Below are 19,181 nucleotides of genomic sequence, written 5' to 3'. Positions count from 1 at the left end.
GGTCCCAGTGTTATGTTTCTTGCATTACTTTCATGTCGCCATTATGATATGTATACACATCATAATAAAGATTTGCCTGACTAATTAATTCCAATAATCCTATTTAACATATGATGTATCATATCATTTTTTGTTTGTTTTTGATTATGAAAGCTAATTACGAAAGAAATAATACAATATATGGTCATTAATCAATGATTTATCTTAATTATTTTTAATAATTTTAAAATTTGCATAAAACATGAAAATATCCTATATTAAAACAACAATAAAATCTTTTATTTTTCAAAAAAAAAAAACAATAAAATCTTTTAAATATCTTAATACATTTATTGAAAACTTAGGAAGTAAGTAGGAAGAATTAAAACTTTTTGAGCTAATAGAAACTATGGGCCCAAATTATAATTATAAGATTATAACTGGGGCAAACAATAAATTCGGTTATTTGCAGAATAGGTCCCTTGAAACAATCCCATTTTCAGAATCTCCCTCGCCTGTCGCCACCGTCAGATTGAAACTGTGGGCCCTGAAACTGTGATCTTCTTACCAAGGAAGGAGTATGATGTCTAGACTTTTAGTAGAATCTTTTCAGTTTCACGACTAAAAGTAAGGGAGGAAAGAGACTGTGACCTTACTCCATCCTCCACTATGCTCAGCTCAGATCAGACCTCCAAACCCCAAAGCGACGCCGTAGATGTCTTCTGGCACGAAGGAATGCTCCAACACGACGCCGTCCAAGGCGTCTTCGACACGGGAATCAACCCCGGATTCCTCGACGTATTGGAGAAGCACCCGGAGAACGCCGACAGAGTCAGGAACATGGTTTCGATTCTCCAACGTGGTCCCATCTCTCCCCGTGTCAATTGGCTTCCCGGTCGTCTCGCAATCGTCTCGGAGCTTCTAACGTTTCACACTTCAGGTAGTTCGACCGATTGATCCTAAGGTTCGAGTTTAGAGCATAAAGGAAGAGACTTTATAGACTTTGAACTCTGTTTTCTTACATACACTCTGTTAGAGGAAGAGACTTTGACTCTGTTTTCTTGCATACACTCTGATAAAGGAAGAGACTTTATAGACTTCGATCTCTGTTTTCTTACGATAAGCTCTGATTAAGGAAGAGATTTTGTAGACTTTGATCTCTGTTTTCTTACATACACTCTGATAAAGGAAGAGACTTTATGAACTATGATCTCTGTTTTCTTACATAAACTGATAAAGGAAGAGACTTTATGGACTTTGATCTCTGTTTTACTCTGATAAAAGAAGAGACTTTTTAGACTTTGAACTCTGCTTTCTTACATACCTCTGGTAAAGAAAGAGACTTTGAACTCTGTTTTCTCATATACACTCTGTTCCTTGTACAGACTACATAAACAAGCTAATAGAGGCAGATAAATCAGGAGAAAGGCGTGAGATTTCCGCAGGTACTTTCATGAGTCCAGGGTCTTGGGAAGCTGCGCTTCTTGCAGCCGGAACAACTCTATCAGCAATGCAACACATTCTCGACAGCCACGGCAAAATAGCTTATGCTCTGGTTCGCCCACCAGGCCACCACTCTCAGCCCACTCAAGCTGATGGGTATTGCTTCCTCAACAACGCAGCTCTCGCCGTGAAGCTAGCGTTGGATTCAGGACGCTGCTCGCGAGTTGCGGTTGTTGACATCGATGTGCACTACGGGAACGGCACAGCTGAAGGGTTTTACAGGTCTGATAAGGTGCTCACGGTGTCGCTGCATATGAACCACGGGTCGTGGGGGTCGTCTCATCCGCAGAGAGGGTCTGTTGATGAGCTTGGTGAAGGTGTGGGGTTGGGTTATAACTTGAATGTTCCTTTACCTAATGGCACTGGTGACAAGGGTTATGAATATGCGGTGAATGAGCTGGTCGTTCCTGCTGTTAGGAGGTTTGGACCTGATATGGTTGTTCTTGTTGTTGGTCAAGACTCTAGCGCTGTAAGTTCTTTATTCTTTTACCATTGTGTCAGAGGTCCACAGTTCGAGGCACGGCTGGGACGAAACTAATTTATATATTTTTTTAATAAATGTTAAATTTATTCAACAAAAAAAAACTCTTGTACAGTGTCTGTAACTTGAGCCGAGAGTTTTGCCTAATGTTTCAAAAAAAACTAATTAAATTTTCATCTCCATGGCTGAGACGAAACTAATATTACATGTTGTGGTTTCTGGTTTGGGGGATTACGGCCGTATAAAAAAAAACATGTAGACTATCTAACACACTGAGCTTATCCTCTTTGTACTGTGGGATATGCAGTTTGATCCAAACGGGAGACAATGCCTGACGATGAACGGATACAGAAGGATTGGGCAGATAATGAGGGCAATGGCAGATGAGCATAGCAATGGAAGGTTGCTTATGGTGCAAGAAGGAGGGTATCATGTTACATATGCAGCTTACTGCCTCCACGCCATGCTTGAAGGCGTGCTGAAGATTCCAGAACCGCATCTTGAGGATCCGGTCGCTTATTACCCTGAAGATGAAGCTGTTGCTGTTGAAGCTGTTAAATCAATCAAAAGATACCACTCCGAATATGTTCCATTTCTCAGAGGAACTTGATGTTGTGTAGTTTTTATTTTGTTCATGTGTTGTAACATTTTGGAACATAGATCCATTCAAATAAAATCATGTACTATGATTGAAACCGCCCAAGGCTTTGTTACGTTCCTTTGCAGCTTTAAGAGTTTGGTTTGGGAAGGGAAGGGACATCTTCGGAAACCTGATTATACGCTCAATGGTTACTTCGTAGGAAGCATTATTGCTACCCCACAGTCCGACCAAAGTTCAGTCTTCTCAATATGAAGATCTTGTAGGCTTTGGAGGTTTGGGCTGTGGCCCATGGGGACAAAGTAACAATCGGCATGAATATGGGTAATTTGAAAAAAGTACATATTACAAAAAAATTGAGTAATTTGGAAAAAAACACACTTGGTTTTATTTTAAAATCTTTTATGTATAAAACAATTATGAAACTAGTGATTATAGAAACTTTTATCAATATTTTGTTACATGATTATAAGCAAGATTGACTTTTTTTTTGTTTGACAAACATTTTTCTAAATAAAAATTAGAAAAATGTATTATTATGTAAAATTGTAATCAAATTATATATACACATATATTTCCACTGAATGATAAATGTTGTGGAACTTTATTAATTTAACAGTGGATGAGACTGTGCATAATGGATCGCTTATCAAATAAATAAGTAATGAAAAGTTTAAAAAAAATAAGTAATGAAAAATACTCTCCTATAGGCTATAATCATTTTTATGATGTCATATTCTGCGAGGACACCTTCATTTGATGAATGACACATAAATCGTCAGTTTTTTTTTATCAATTTAAATATATGCATTTCGTTGACTTGCATATCTTTCATGAACTGACTTTCATGATGTCATTTACTTATAAATACCGTCATTTGGTGAATGGATACATCAATGGTCAAAAGGTTTATCAGTGATAAATATAGGCCTTCTTCTTTTTCGACAAAAAATCGGCACTTCTTTTCCTTGCATATATTTCCTGAACTACAAATATCAAATACTATGTATTATATGCTTTCTGTTCATGTATTTCGAAAGTCGGATGTCATTTTAATAATTTTCTTAAAAGTGAGAGTTTTATTAATTAGTATTCTTTTAAGTTATATATACATATACAATTTACCCTAAGCAGAAAAATTACACGAGAGAACATTCATTTTATTCTTGAGTATTCAACTCTGAAAAAATAATAGAAACTATATGTAAAAAGAACATTGTAATATAGTCCCCACTGGTCTCCCTTTCCCTCAAAACAAACCCCATTAATCTTTTCAGATTTTTTGTACGCTTCCTCCACCCATCTCTCTATATCCTTCTGCTCTCTTATTTGCTTGCTTTTTCTTTAATTTATTCTTCCAAGATCAAATAGTTCCTTCTTTGATTTCATTCGCATACCTAAAAATTTTATATAACCCAAACAAGAAGATATTATTGAAGAGAAACCACAAGTTCAAAAATGTCTATAGATTTATCATCTGATCGTGTTTGCTATGTCCTCTGCAACTTCTGCACGACAACTTTAGCGGTAATCTCTCTCTCTCTCTCCTATTTCCTTATATCAAAAATGAAAATCTTCAAGCCAGTTCTCCAAAAAAATGAAAATCTTTCTAGAAAGAAAGAGTGTTCGATCGGTCTTAGCTCAGAGATAGATCTCATTTTTCTAACAAAAATCAAACAGTAAGAATATTATTTTTCTTTTTCTTAAAAAAAAAGAATACTATTTTCTATCAAACTTGATAAATATTTTATGAAGAATTTTGCATCTGGACATGAATCAACCTTATTCCTCTGATTATTGGTGAAGATACATAGGGGAAGTTTCTTGATCTCAGAAAATAAAGAAACCCTAAGTTTTTAATTTTACCTTTTTCTTTTGTGGAGACGACCCGTGATGAGATAAATATACCCAAAGAAGCAAAAGAAGTTCGGTGATTAGACCATATCTTAGTGCTCAAACAAAGTAAACTCAAAGGAAACAGCTCCTGATCAGATTTAGGGTTCTATGTGTTGGTTTGTAGTCTACAACCAAGCATCTTCTTTCCCTAATTTCACAATACTGTGAAGGTTTTATTTTTTGCCCTTTTCAGTGACATAGTTTTCTTTGGTGTTTCAGTAAAGCCATCATTTTCTTAAATACTACTCATAATTCCCTAAATTCCAATTGTCATTAATATTTCCTGTAGAGGGAATTGGTAGATAGACGTTGGTGCCTGCATCCATGTGATACTTCACATTATCTTTTGAAATATATAACTGTAGTATGTGACACATGTATAGACATATATCATATCAAACTATTAATCATAGATCTTTGATTTAGAAAGCGTGGTCCATGTAAAAAATGTTTACATCACATCGCCAGCTGAATTTTTTTTTTTTAAACATTTTTTATTCTCAATTTTTTTTTCTTCAGTGAGTTGAAGCTAATTTGTTATATGCATATTATGGTTTCAAAATTTAATTTAAATTTCACTATTTTCCCCGCTTTGTAGGCTGGCTTAATTATATGTTCAACAAACAAATCATTGGTCTATGATCTATAAGCTATCACGGAAAAATTGACTAGAATTTATACTTGTGTAGTAGCTTTAGTGTTATCCCAAACATCATAACTTGTATATAATTAAGTTCGCTAGTGTCTAAGTTGTCAAAGGTTAAAACATAAGCAATCAGGAGACATTCTTGTAAGTTGATTATTTACAGTTATCCTTTTTTTTGAGCAAATTTTACAGTTATCCTACATATAAATAAATAGTAGAGCTGTAGCGTGACTCTGATTAGGGACCAAGACGACCACATTTAATCAAAAAATGCTGAAGGTCGTCTTGCACAAAATAGGGGTGGTATTGTAGCGGATAGTACAAAAGATTTGTTCTACCCAGTTCGAGCAACAATTTTTTTGATCTATGCAAAAGCTGCAGACTGTTAAATCATGGCCGATCTTGACCACTTCGGATTGGATATGTACACAAAAATAAAAGAAGATTATAATTTAAGATGGTACCATCACATATTGTGTTAAGGACTTTATGGGCTGTGGTTAAGGTCAAGTCGTTTTCTAACATGACTGTCTTCTCCTTACAAGCTTCATCAACCATTCTTCATATCTTTGCTATCTTTTATCATGTTGCCTTGAGGATTGTGTGTCAGACATATAACTAATCAGAACCCACCATACGCAAAAATACACCCATCTCATATACAAACATATAGAGATTCTAAAGTTACTGTTTACACAATTTTTTTTTCAATTAATAATAAAATGAAAGTAGAAGCATGCATGACAGTTATCAGTGTTTTGGATCAGAGTAAAAATATAATTGTACTTGATAATTCTTCTAACTTTTTTATGTTCTAAAAATAAAATAAAAACTACTATAGGACTATCTTTAATTTACATGTATATTAAAAATATATAATTATCTGGTTTCATTTCATATAAACACAAACCATTGATTTAATTAAGAAGGTACTATGTAAATTGTTCCCTATAATTGAAGGCACTAGACCACGCAAATATTTTGTTTATTTTGTTTATTTTTTTCTCAGCAAATATTTTGTTTATTTATTTGTGAATAATTACAGAAACTACAAATTAAATATATTCTGAAATAAACGTTAAATAATATTAATTTTCAGTTGATTTATTATGCATTTTATTTGACTGATCTATTTGTAAGTCAACAAAAGAAAACCTATAGTTTGCTTTATTCTCGAAATTCTTAGTTGGATATGCATTTGTCAAATCAAATTACTGTTCTATGCTTAATCAAAAATGTACTGTTCCATATAGTGGGATAACAAATACTTCAAACGTTCCCTTTTAAATAGTGCATGCACAATATAATTAAGAAAGTTCTTCCCCATTACATTAGAGATTTGATTAACCAGCCAATCGAAATATAGGATAGTGGTAAACAAGACAAAAACTTGTCTGCATATATATACTATCACTTAAGAGATCTTACAAACTAATATATGATCAGGTAAGTGTACCATACGCAAGTTTGTTCACACTTGTGACGGTGAGATGTGGCCATTGTACCAATTTGCTCTCTCTCAACATTGGAGTTTCACTTCATCAAAGCTCGCCTCCTCCCATTCATCAAGATCTTCAGGTATCATACATATAAAATATCCTTAAAGACTTCAACATGTTTTTGTTACCATGCATGAAGAGTTCTGGATGATATAGTCTAATTGTAATCGTGAAGCAGCCTAAGCAACACATAGCCTCTTCGGTAACAAGGAAAGAATGGGGATCATCGTCCAGGAGCTCCAACCATTTTTCAACCACATTGTCAGAAAATGTCGATCGGGAGGCTCCTAGAATGCCTCCTATTCGTCGTAAGTCGATCTTTCCTGTCACATTAATGCACAAGCATCACAAGTATATTTGAAATTTGTGTGCATATATATTCAATGAGTCCATAATTATATGTTCATGGCAGCGCCGGAGAAAAGACAACGCGTTCCTTCGGCCTACAACAGATTCATCAAGTAACTTTCTAATACTTTTAATGAATTTTTCTCTCAACTCTTTCACTACAATTTTTTAACAACTCTCTCTTCTTAATTAGAGAGGAAATCCAAAGGATCAAAGCTGGCAATCCAGCGATCAGCCACCGTGAGGCGTTTAGCACAGCTGCTAAAAATGTAAGCTTCCTTCTTAATTTATCATTATTTCTAATAGGACAGATGATGTCAGAAATATGAAGACTATGGAAATAAATAATTGTTTGTATAGAAACATAAATCACCACTTTTTATTTTGTACATCTATCACAACTAAAATATCACAACTTATTGAATGCAGTGTTTTCTAATAAAAAGCTTAGTAAAATGAAATTATTAACACTGTTCTTCTAATGCTATCTCTTGAATAATACAATTTTTTTTTGAAAACACATGATTGGCTAATATCTTCTATTTTATAATAAGTATTAGAGATTTCTAAACAAATTATAATGGTTGAGGTGGGAAAACCCTAGGGTTTATTTCTGTCATGAGCTAAGATGAATTTTTTGAAATATGTGTATATACCAATACGATAGTGGATCCTGCTATGCGCAATTGGTGGAGTTTTATTGCAGTACATATTTTTAAAATTGCCTTTTTGTGTGTAGTGGGCACATTTTCCTCACATTCACTTTGGATTAAAGCTGGATGGCAACAAGAAAGGCAAGCAATTAGACCAGACAGTTGCAGGCCACAAGTCTAATGGCTATTTCTAAAGCCTTTACATATATATTGATAATGGCTATTATATATATGTGTGTGTGTATGCTGATGATGGAAGAGAAGGCTAGGAAGAAGATCAAACATAACCTTACATACATATTATATATTCATGTATGTATGTCCCTTTCTTTTTCTTGTGTGGGCTCCATCTATAACTTCGTTTCTAGCTTACATTCCTCTAATAAGGGAAGCCCATATGTGGTTTTCATATTCGAACCTAATTATTTAAGAAAGAATCTCCTTTGCGAAAACTGTAATATAAATTTCATCTTTCCTCGTTCTGAAAAGGTGTAGCTTTTTGTGTGGTCACGAATTTATATAATGAGTAGTTTTGTAGTACTACTGTGGCACACGAGCTTAAAGATGTATGGAATTCGATTGATTCCATTTCAATTAAATATAGGTTATTTTAAAAATAAATAAAACGATTTTGAGTAAGAACATAAATATATAGAAGGAGTTTGGACTTTAGATATTTGTTTTGGAGTATAGATAAAGATCTAGGATATATATACGATGATCCCATGTATATATGTACTTATTAGAGTGGGTAATAAAGGATAAAACTCATTTACAAAAAAATAAAAATAAAGGATCAAATTCCATATGAGGATGTGTATATGGTAACTTTTATGGTGCTGAGGTAATTCTGAGAATCACTCATTCCAAAGAAACATTCTTTCCAAAACCAAAGGCTCTCAATCAATAGTTCAATGGTTGTATTTAACAGTTTAGAAAAGAGAAACAAAAATTGATGAGAAATTAATTCTCGTGTCTTCTCTTGTCAGCCACAATACTCGAATTCGGTTGAGTATCATGATTGTTGTTAAGTCACATTTTATGTTGCTGATTGGAACACTATTTTAGAAGGCAGATGATCACTGCAGGCAGCATTGATAAATGATAAATGACAAAAAAAGAAAAAAAATTGTAGCCGACAAGTTTTATATGAGAAAAGATGTGATACGACTGTTCTCCATCCCTAAAATAGAACTGTGGAATATAAAGGTAGTATTCATATGCAGTGACCGTTTTCACCATTTCAAACCATGAAAAAGAACATGTCTTCTTTATCATAAAACATCAATGATTTGACTTTTGCAACGCATGCTCGTTTTCTAAAATTTGTGTTTTGTAAAATTTGTGTAGTATGTGGTCAACATAATAATTCTTGTTAACGTATCGAATTAAAAGAAAAGAAATGTACATGAGCTCCTTGTAGTTTTTTTCTCTTTTCTTTTAATTCGACACGTTAACAAAGCTCTTGTAGTTATACTCAACTTTTGCCAAAATAATGCGACATTGGAAACAAAATGACTCAAGCATCGACCAAACTGCAGTCAGTATATATAGTTTCCACGGTCGACATTAATTTGCTATTCAAGCATATATATTATACGTATTAATTATAAGAGTTTCGTGTTGTATAGTCCAAAATAAACACGAATTAGATAGAGATTGTAGGTATCTATATAATTCTGATCGATCGCAACGAAGATTAGAGATGTGGGGCACGCTTTCCAGTAGTAATACAGACACTTACGTACACCTTCCATCGTCTCGTCCATGCACACACATACACACACATTTAAGAAAAAAATATATTTGAAAACTTGTGTGTAGTAGTAATAAGTGATATACAATGAATGAGTGAGCGAGAGAGAAGAGATATTGAATGAAGGGTGTCCAAAACAAAAACAGAATCTGAAACGTCAAATCATGTTAGTTGGGGGTCTTTGTATGGCTTTGGCTCTTTGTGCTTCTGACGGGTCTTGTCCACTCACTTTAATGTTTTCTTTTTCTTTCTTCCTTTTTCATTGCATTTTTTCACTGCGTTGTTAGGGTTTTTTGTTTCCTCCTTCCATTAACGATTAATCTTGTTTTCTTTGTTATTAGAGAAATTTCTTCTTGTATACTGAATCAGGTACTCGAATTGTAATTATTATTTTTGTTCCATTCACTACAAGAAAACAGGGGGATTCTGATGGCCGAAATCGTCAGAAATTCGTCGGAATAGACCGATCCTGACGAATTTCTGACGAACCAATCCGTCGGTATAATTTCGTCGGAAAAAAAAGATTCGTCGGAATTTCGTCAGACCTTCCGACGACTTTCTGACGAATACCGAGAAACGTCATTCTGACGAACTTCCGACGATATTCCGATGCGGACACACGAGACCAGAGTTCATCGGAAAAACTATATACCGAAGGAGCACGTTCCTCGGACTATACCGACGAACCGAGTCCTCGGAAAATACCGACGGACTATGGTTCGTCGGAATTTTCCGAGGAACCTTCTCCGTCGGTATTTTCCGACGACTTCGTTCGTCGGTATATTCCGACGCCCTCAATTCGTCGGAATATATCAATTTTAAATACGAATTAATTTTGCATTTTTATATATTTTTTATATTAAAAATTAATTAATAAATAAATAAAATCTGAAATTTAAAACTAATAATATTATAGAATTTAAATTCATACAAACCGAAATAGAAAAAAAAAACATTCAGAAAGTTAAAAATTCATATAAACCGAAATAGAAAAAAAACATTCAGAAAGTTTTAAAAAGCAGAAAAAACTAAGAACTCGAAGACATCAAACGATCTAGCTTCTGCATTATCTCGGCGCTGAACTTCTTCTGGAGCGGGAATATATGCGGGAACCGAGTTTTGTTCATGAGACGATCCCGATGCACGGGAACTGCTCACCAAACTACGTCGAAGACGGGCTGCGGGGCGGGGTACATCCTCAGACCTAAAAAAAAATTAATACATCAAAAATCTTTTCAGATCATTTCTATTTTTAATGTTTTCATTTATATATTTACAAAAGGTTTTATAAACGTTTTAAAAAAAACTATTAAACCTTTTATTATACATAGTTTATTACAGGAAACTTATAAAAATTTATAAAAATTTTAAAATTTTTTATTATACATGATTTATATATATATATGTATACAAAATTATAAAATTTTTATAAATATAGAAAAATGTTGTTAAATATTTTTAAAATTTTTAAAAAACATTTTATTATACATAGTTTATTACTGGAAACTTGAAAAACGTTTTTAAAAATAAAAAAACGTTTTAAAAATAGTAAAACGTTTTGAATTTTAACAAACACACAAAATAATTCCAAGAAAAACTAAAACAACAATCCAAACAACAATCCTAACTTATATATCCTAAACTATCCATTCAATCCTAAAATTTTCAATCAAACAACCTAAAATCCGAGATCTAACTTCCAAAACCCTAAAAAAATGAGATAAAACAAGGTTGGGATGATTCTTACATGATTTGGGGTTTGGGGAAGAGATATGAGGGTGAGAAGAGGATTCGCCGGTGATAGGAGCTCGAGAATGGTCGGAATCGCCGTGAAAGGGAGAGAAATCGCGGAGAGGATTGAGACAGAGGCGGAGGCGGAAATAACGAAGAAGGAAGAAGAAGGGTAATTATATTTAATGTTTCCGACGGACACAGGTTCGTCAGTATTCCGTCGGGATAATTAAATATATACCAATTGGCGGTTCGCGAAAATTTTCACGCGGTTTGGTTTTCCCGGGTAAATTGAAATTCCGACGGAATTGGTGTCCGTCAGTAGATTCCGACGGAATACTGACGACTTTTTCTGACCGAATTCCGACGACTTAGTGTTTAGGGGTTGATTACAAGTTTCTAAATGCAAAATCCAAATCTTTGATAATATATATAGTATTTGCATAAAGATTTAACAATAAAAATGTTTTTATAACACGATTTTACACAACAACATTTTTTGTAGTGTAAGATTAGATGAATATGATTGTATAAGTATATGAGTGTTAAGATGAGATGTTATGAAAACAATGATATGCATACATAAATATTTTAATGAGTTGTTATATTTGAACGGTTGTGATCTAATACTATACTAAACACTTATTATGTGTTATTTTCATAGTTTTGGCATCTAAATTTATAGATTTTTATGTTTAAAATTTTTTAGAAACACATGTCCTCGGTAATTCGTCGGAATATACCGACGACATTCCGACGAACTTGTGTAGTTCGTCGGAATATCGTCGGTAAATTCTGACGAATTACCGAGGACATTTCCAAACTTCAATGGAACCCTTTGTCGTCGCTATGTCGTCGGTATTTTGCGAGGGATTTCCGACGGAAACATGGTTCGTCGGAAATTCGTCAGAAAATTCCGACGGAATACCGACGACGGTAACATTTATATCTCTCAATCGGAATGTCGTCGGAAGTTCGTCGGTATATTCCGACGAATTTCCGACGACTACAACGGTTATATGTTTTATCAGAATGTCGTCGAAAAGTCGTCGGAATATTCCGACGAGCCATTTTTCCTCTGAAATTCGTCGGAAATGGCCGACGGAATTCCGACGACTTCAAATTTTTTGTTTTCGTCGGAAATTGGTCGGAAATCCATCACAAACGTCCGACGAATTTTAATCCGTCGGAACCTCGGTCGGAATTCGGCGTGTTTTCTTGTAGTGATTTCATGCTTTGTAAGAAAAGCCTAACAGCATTTCCAATGAAAAATTCTAATTTTTCCTCCAAAATAGAGTAAAATTGTTCCAACTTCACTCCATTTTCCATTTCATAATGAAGTAATGAACAAACAAAAAATAGATTACTCTATTTATGAAGTAAATTTTAGTATGGAGTGAGATATGAAGTTGGGTAAGAGCATTCATTACTCTATATTTATTTTTACTTCATTTTAGAGGAAAAAATAGAGTAAGGATGAAGATGCGCTAACTACACAGGATGAAATGCCAAGTACTATCTATATATTATATTTATATATGGTTAAGAATATAAATTAAAAGTGACTAATTAAAAAACATAGATAGGAAAACAAAATATAAATCAAAAAGTAGACAACGATACTGAAAGGTAAGATTAGTTATAGTTTGATACATGTGTTTATTTTTATTTTTTACTCCATAGATGATCATATACACTATCTTCTTCACATTATCTTATGAGTTATTAATCGAGTAAGTAGGATACCTGACTGGAAGAGTGGGAGTTTTGAAGGGCCACCGTTTGCTTTATTTTTAGTGGGCCACTTTGGGCCTTTACGACTTTCATTTGCAATGACCCAAAGCAGCCACCCTATTGACTCAAATTGAATAGCCATTTTACCAAATAAAAAGAATATTTTACCTGAATATATTTTTATTATTTATAAAATTTAAAATTGATTTCCGTCGAGATTACTAATGACTTTACAAAAGACAAAAAAAGATACGTTTGTAGTATATAACAAGCAACAGATATCTTGATTATAAAACTATTTGATTGATCTATCATTGCTATACAAGAATACTAGTAGTTTTTTATCTTAGTATATGATTCCCCACTTTTATTTGAAACCAACTGAACAAAAGATTGCAACAAAAGATTGCTTACAGAAAAAATGGTTTTTGCCGGTTTAGCCGAGCCGACCGAATCCTTCTGATATTAACTAAAAATTGTCGAACCGCTGGTTTACCGGTTAAGCGAATCAATCCTTCTAAGCTTTATTAAAGTAAGAACACTACAAAACACGTTATGTAAAATTCCATTTAGTAGACTGTAGAAAGGACAGCCGGCAGATATTTATTTTTGAAAGTGTAGGGAAGGGAAGACAGCAAAAGTAAGCTGAAGAGATCACGTGGGGGCGGAGAATAAGGCGTCAGTATATGATTGGACCGACCAGTTTGCATTGTTTCATGTTCCTTCGTATCACCAAACATCAAGACTTTTCCACATGCCGCCAATGACGAGCTCATTACTTTATGTATAGACGACTCCTCTTCCTATAATTTCTTTTATAGCAAAGAAAAGTGTCAGAATCAAGAAAATTGAAAGAGGAAAAGAGAGGGAGAAAAAGAGTTATGCCATACAACATGAGATCTTCATCATCTTGTGTTAGTGTCGTGTCACTTATGCTTCTGAGTTTGTCGGCTGATGCGTACAAGAACTACACTGTGGGAGGATCCACGGGATGGTTTAGTATCCAGGAGAAACCTTCTGCAAATTATCAGAAATGGGCTGATTCCAAATCCTTTTCTTTGGGTGATTTCCTCAGTAAGTTCCACACCGTATTTATCTGTTTTTAAGACCATCTTCAATATAATTCTATATTTTAAAAAAAAAATTTGTTGGAGAATTCTATGATAGAATTAATTTTGCTCCAAAATATACTTGTATAATAGAGAGATGCTATTTTAGATGAAAAAAAATAATGCTATTTGTATCTCTATATTTTGGTGGCTTGTAGATGTTTTTGGTTTGGAAAGCCAAAGTAATCTAATAAAAACCAACTTGAATTTTTGTTCCAGTGTGACGAATATTTAAAGAAATGATCTGATGGTCAGAAATATTAGTTTCTGTCTTTTAGACATAAACAATATTTTAGTAAAATGTATAGTTTGAATCGATTCTTTTGGTTTTGGTTTATGCTTGATTAATCCAGATTACTCATATTGAAGTTTTAAATCATAAACGTCTATGTGTTGTTGTTCAATGTAGTTTTCAACACAGATAGCAACCATTCGGTGGTGCAAACATATGATTTCAAAACTTACAAAGAATGTGACTACAACAACGGTGAAGACAATAGTACAACAGAGTGGTCGGCTGCAAACCCTTCAGCAACATCTCCAGTTCCGGTCTCAGTTAGTGTTCCTCTTGTTAAAGAAGGTCCCAATTATTTCTTCTCAGGAAACTATGACGGTGAACAATGTAAATTTGGACAGCATTTCATGATAAATGTAACACATGGTCAAGGCCTACCATCACCAGACAAAGATGATGAAACGGCCCCTGGACCAGGCCAATCCTCTCAATCCGGCGATGATGATGAAGTTGCTCCAGATACTATAGTTCCCGCCAATTTTGACCATCCTAAAGATATCGAGAGTGATGATGATGATAGTTTGGTTAAGGGTAGTAAAAGTTCTTCTTCCATTACAAAATATAATTTGTTATGTTTGGTTTTAATGGGGTTCCTAGCATCATTCTTTTAATAAATTCTTCTTGTGTGTGTATAATCATCATTTTGTCATTTGGAGATATATCGTAATAATTATCTTAGCTGATAACTACTATCATTATAATATTTACGAAATTATATACATAATAAGTATCCTAGTAAAAAACGATACCAATAGAACGATTTGAGTTAATTTTTTTACAAGTTAGCTAATAACTTTTGTAATTGTATTATTACTGGTGGTATCAGTAGATGATAAGAAGCATGTCATTGATAGATAGACTATGATGAGACTGCATTGGAGGTCCTCCATAAAAAACATGGTGATGTTTCCTCATAACCTAACTCTCAACGTCAAATATAGAGTGGAACTGCAATATATAATATTAAGTTGGAGGATAATTGAGCAATAGTTGTAGGGAGAAGGCATCTCTAAACATATTATATCGAGTTGGATGGTCATATACGTTAAGATTATGTTACTCTAATAATGAAGAGGATACATCCACCCGAAAGTCATACACAACCACTTACTCTTACCAGCTAGTAAACAAATTTGAAGTAAAGTTAGTTTGTTTTAATGCACGTAAGACGGTAAGAGGGTTCTACACTATTTTACTACAAATGCATCACTTAACTTGATTTACTTAGCTAAATATTATATCGCGTGTTAAATTTTATCTCTACCTCGTCTCTTTCCGACTCAAACACTCTTGTTGTCGTCTCTACCTTTATGGCTTTATTATATCTTAGATTTTTAGTCAAATCAGGAGTTTAGACTTTGCTTTCATGATTAATTGCTTTATGGCTTTTCTAATGACATTCTTGCTGGACAAACTACAAAACCGTTGTTCGTGTCTCTTTAATAGCCGTTCAAATAATTGACAGATACTAACAAAGCATCACATTCCTTTCAAAGTACCTGGCAACAGCTACAAAGAAAGTAGAATAAATTTTAGGATAAGAAAGTTATTGCCTTGTCTGGCCCTGGCACATGGGGTTACAATAATATATCACATAATACACCCATTTCCCATAAGAAAACAAAAAAAATAGAAAGATTAAATAAATAATAATATATCTCCATTGAAGCAAAATAAAAAACAAAAAAGAAGAAATATACAAAGGTGGTGGTTGCAAGAAGGTAGCAGCAGGTACAGTTTTACAAAGGAACCAAAGGACCAATGTTTACGATGTAGTAGTGTCCCAAGTTGTTGCTCCTGTCTTGGAGCTCCACTCTGTTCTTCCTCTCACCACTTCAGCTCCATCCTGGAGTCGGAGCAAATGCTGACACTCCACTTCCCCGGCTGTCCCGAGGTTACCAACATCACATCCCGAAACTGCGGTGAGAGACTGAAGCACACTGTCTCTCCCGCACTCCCTGCGATACTCCAGAGTCATGCTTTTCAGCTTCTGACTCTCCAGCATCCCTGCTGGAGCACTCTCCAGTATCCACCCGATGTACTTTACATTGTTAACATGCTGGTTAACATCCAAGTCACTCCACCTCGGCTGCCAAAAAAAAGTTCATTACCAAACCATTAGAATCTCAAGAGTTTTGACAGGCTTGTCGAAAGGTAAGGTACTTACAGTGAGACCAGAACGAACATAGTCGGCAGTCTTGTCATCCAGTTTTGTTAACTTTCTGCTGTCTTCGGCAATGACAGGATCAGAATTCACAAAATAAGGCTCTATTTCCCCTCGAACCTCTTCAGGAATCTTTGACAATCTCCTTGTGAGTTTATTCATCATCACCCACAAACTGCAAAAGGAAGAAAATTGCCATACATATATAAAGTCTCTATTATCAAACTAATGGCAGAGCAAACAATACAAACAGAGAGCAAAATGATAATAGCTGGAGTGAACCAAAATATAAAAACTCTGACCTTGATGCTCGCGTTACAATTTCTCCAGTATTGCAATCCCGAACTAGCCAATCACGACGCATACCATTCTTTCCTGACTGACTAACCCAAGTATCCACTTCCACAACATCTCCCCTGTGAGTCAGATATTTGAATAAGCAAATGATCTACGCACACTGTAATATGCAAAATGATTTTAAGTCAAGTGCTAAGACTAACAATGGCTTACCAAGTAGGATATTTATCAACGACAACCTGCATACGAGCAACGACCCATATCAAGTTCTTCTTAAACATCTTCCTGAACGATTCTCCCTAAACCAAAAGGATCCATAATCATGTCAGAGCGCCTCGGTTTCCAGTCAAGCATCATCCACTGTTTCTCAGCCGCTAAGAAAATCGTTGTTATGGCAGCAAGAAGCATGCTCCAGTCAGGCAGCTGGTTGATAAACGTCCTGGGTGCGTGTGCGGGCTGCGAAGTCTCGTTGTCAGCCTTTGAGATCTCTACAGAACCAGGCAAGTTAGCTTTCTTCCCGTTGATCTTGGGTGGAGCCTGAGCGTTTGGCTTAACCTTCATCCTCCCAGAGCTTGGCGTTGAGTTAAGTCCAGCAAAATTAGTAGACCCAACTCTGTTCCCCTTCCCATTAGTATCAAGCGAGGAGGAAGATGGAACATGAAAAAACGACGACGTAGCGGAAGTAGCCACCATGACGAGGAAGATAAGCGTTCAAAGACACTAACACACCACACAACAAAACAATAAAGAAAAAGGATAAGCTCACCAAGTAATCAACAAAAATGCCACAAAAGCACACACAAAAAAAGTGAGTGAAATTTTAAAAAGCTAACATCTTTAACAATTAGGAAGATAGGATAAGTTCAACAAGTAATCAACAAGATGCCACAAGGAACACTAGAAACCTTACACACACACACACACACAGGCTCACAAAAAATCAAAAGCTAGCATCTTTAGCCAATGAGCAGGGAGGATAAGCTCCTACCAAGTAACTAATCAACAAGATGACACAAAGGAAGAAGGAAGGATGTCTATAAACTAACTAAAGGAACCATTTTTATCCTCAGCTGGTGCTCAAAATCGACAATTTCAAAAAAACAGATTGGGGGAAACCAATTTAGAATCCAGATCTGAAATCAAAACAACGGAGAACCAATCAAACCAGATCGTCGAACTCAAATTCGAAAATCATCAATGCGATGAAACAAAATTGAATCGAGAGCAATCAGATAACGAAATTCAAATGGGATTTAAGGAAGAGAGATCGTACGAAGTGTTACGCCAATCTCTTCGGAGTCTCCCCAAACCCTAAAATTCTCCTTTGTGTGTGTGTGTGTGCCTCTCTCCTCTCTCGATCTCCTTTCGTTTTGTTTTAAATTTGTCTCTCTGTATTTTCTTTTCTTTCTCAGTTTTTTTTTTTTTTTAATTCAGATCTTTTTTTGGCAATTCTCAATAATACTTTTTGGGTGAAAATATTAAAATACAAAATATGCGCATAGAGAGAGAGAGAGAGAGAGTCTGTTCTGTAGGGTGGGTGAGAGATAAATGTTGATGAAATGGTATTTTTATTTACGTATATATATAGACCCACATTTTTGTTTTTTTATTTATTTATTTGCCATTTTACTATTTTCTTGTTACAAGATTGTGTTAACATAATTATGCATATTTATCCCTTTTTTCTATATTTTCACATTTTGGTATCTTAATATTTTTTTCATGCATAAGACTTGATTGATTGTTAATTTCGTGCCAGTTTTCATATTTTGGATTTGATTTATCGCATGTGAGAATTGCTAATAAAACTAACCAATCACTCACTAGGATATATATTCGTAGAGAAAAAGACGGGTATCAGATTCTTGTTAGTAGAGAATGGTCACTTTTGGCACCGACGAATTGTAATAAATCATAAGTGGGCACAAGAGACATCAACACGGTGTCCTACTACATCATGTGCACGAATCTCCTCCTTCTTTTTTTTTTTTTTTTGCATAACTGTTGTATATGAATCTCCTCTTCCTTACTTGCATTTTTTTAAAAAGAAGGAATAGCATTTTAAAATTTTGAAAATATAAACTTTTATCTGCAACTAAATTCTTTTGGAATCTATTGAATTTGTAAATTCAATAGCACAACCCCCTAAAATTCATTTTAAATTTGAAATTCTTCTAGAAACTAAAAAAAAAATACTAGAGATAAAATTGGGCCTACAATGAAAGTTTAATGACTGAATGGGCAGTTGAGGCCCAACCCCTAACTGAAAGTTTAATGACCATATGGGCCTACAATGAAAGTTTAATGACTGAATGGGCAGTTGAGGCCCAACCCCTAACTGAAAGTTTAATGACCATATGGGCAAAGTTTAGACCCAACAAGAAACTGAAAGTTTAATGACCAACTGGGTGAAAGTTTAGGCCTAACAACCAACTGAAAGTTTGTGTTCAATAATAGTAAATATGACATGGGGTTAGTTAATGCAAGAAGTG

The 19,181-nt window shown here is 34.6% G+C and overlaps 4 protein-coding genes and 2 long non-coding RNA genes across 6 annotated transcripts; 3 read left to right on the top strand and 3 right to left on the bottom strand.

The window, feature by feature from the left end:
- Positions 1 to 256: 256 nt before the first annotated feature.
- Positions 257 to 7,936, top strand: LOC103843397 (histone deacetylase 8). The gene is made up of 8 exons (XM_033279539.1): positions 257 to 919; positions 1,365 to 1,951; positions 2,271 to 4,088; positions 6,550 to 6,681; positions 6,781 to 6,910; positions 7,015 to 7,063; positions 7,144 to 7,219; positions 7,690 to 7,936. Exons 1-3 carry the CDS (start codon positions 649 to 651, stop codon positions 2,571 to 2,573), a joined length of 1,161 nt encoding a protein of 386 aa, XP_033135430.1. The 5' UTR covers positions 257 to 648; the 3' UTR covers positions 2,574 to 4,088; positions 6,550 to 6,681; positions 6,781 to 6,910; positions 7,015 to 7,063; positions 7,144 to 7,219; positions 7,690 to 7,936.
- LOC117128065 lies at positions 3,633 to 6,542 on the bottom strand. The gene is made up of 2 exons (XR_004451217.1): positions 4,428 to 6,542; positions 3,633 to 3,958 (listed from the first exon to the last, which is right to left on the bottom strand). It is a non-coding gene; the product is annotated as an uncharacterized LOC117128065 (long non-coding RNA).
- Positions 3,854 to 8,085, top strand: LOC103843396 (putative axial regulator YABBY 2). Its single transcript, XM_009120124.2, has 6 exons — positions 3,854 to 4,088; positions 6,550 to 6,681; positions 6,778 to 6,910; positions 7,015 to 7,063; positions 7,144 to 7,219; positions 7,690 to 8,085. Exons 1-6 carry the CDS (start codon positions 4,020 to 4,022, stop codon positions 7,795 to 7,797), a joined length of 567 nt encoding a protein of 188 aa, XP_009118372.1. The 5' UTR covers positions 3,854 to 4,019; the 3' UTR covers positions 7,798 to 8,085.
- A 2,163-nt stretch (positions 8,086 to 10,248) lies between these two features.
- On the bottom strand, positions 10,249 to 12,209 carry LOC103843395. Its single transcript, XR_004451216.1, has 2 exons — positions 11,107 to 12,209; positions 10,249 to 10,563 (listed from the first exon to the last, which is right to left on the bottom strand). It is a non-coding gene; the product is annotated as an uncharacterized LOC103843395 (long non-coding RNA).
- A 1,250-nt stretch (positions 12,210 to 13,459) lies between these two features.
- Positions 13,460 to 14,914, top strand: LOC103843394 (early nodulin-like protein 1). Its single transcript, XM_009120122.3, has 2 exons — positions 13,460 to 13,898; positions 14,343 to 14,914. The coding sequence occupies exons 1-2, from the start codon at positions 13,706 to 13,708 to the stop codon at positions 14,837 to 14,839; spliced, it is 690 nt and encodes a 229-aa protein (XP_009118370.1). The 5' UTR covers positions 13,460 to 13,705; the 3' UTR covers positions 14,840 to 14,914.
- Positions 14,915 to 15,744: 830 nt separating this feature from the next.
- LOC103843393 (palmitoyl-acyl carrier protein thioesterase, chloroplastic) lies at positions 15,745 to 18,236 on the bottom strand. Its single transcript, XM_033279540.1, is given in 6 exon segments — positions 15,745 to 16,317; positions 16,396 to 16,567; positions 16,695 to 16,808; positions 16,903 to 16,971; positions 16,973 to 17,409; positions 17,963 to 18,236. Coding segments are annotated over 5 exon segments (1,089 nt in total). The 5' UTR covers positions 17,383 to 17,409; positions 17,963 to 18,236; the 3' UTR covers positions 15,745 to 15,993.
- Between the last annotated feature and the right edge of the window lie 945 nt (positions 18,237 to 19,181).

This window comes from Brassica rapa, chromosome A09 (assembly GCF_000309985.2).
Source record: "Brassica rapa cultivar Chiifu-401-42 chromosome A09, CAAS_Brap_v3.01, whole genome shotgun sequence".
NCBI classification, from domain to species: domain Eukaryota; kingdom Viridiplantae; phylum Streptophyta; class Magnoliopsida; order Brassicales; family Brassicaceae; genus Brassica; species Brassica rapa.
Note: the sequence above shows the minus strand (reverse complement) of the source record. Positions and strands in the feature narration are given on the sequence as shown.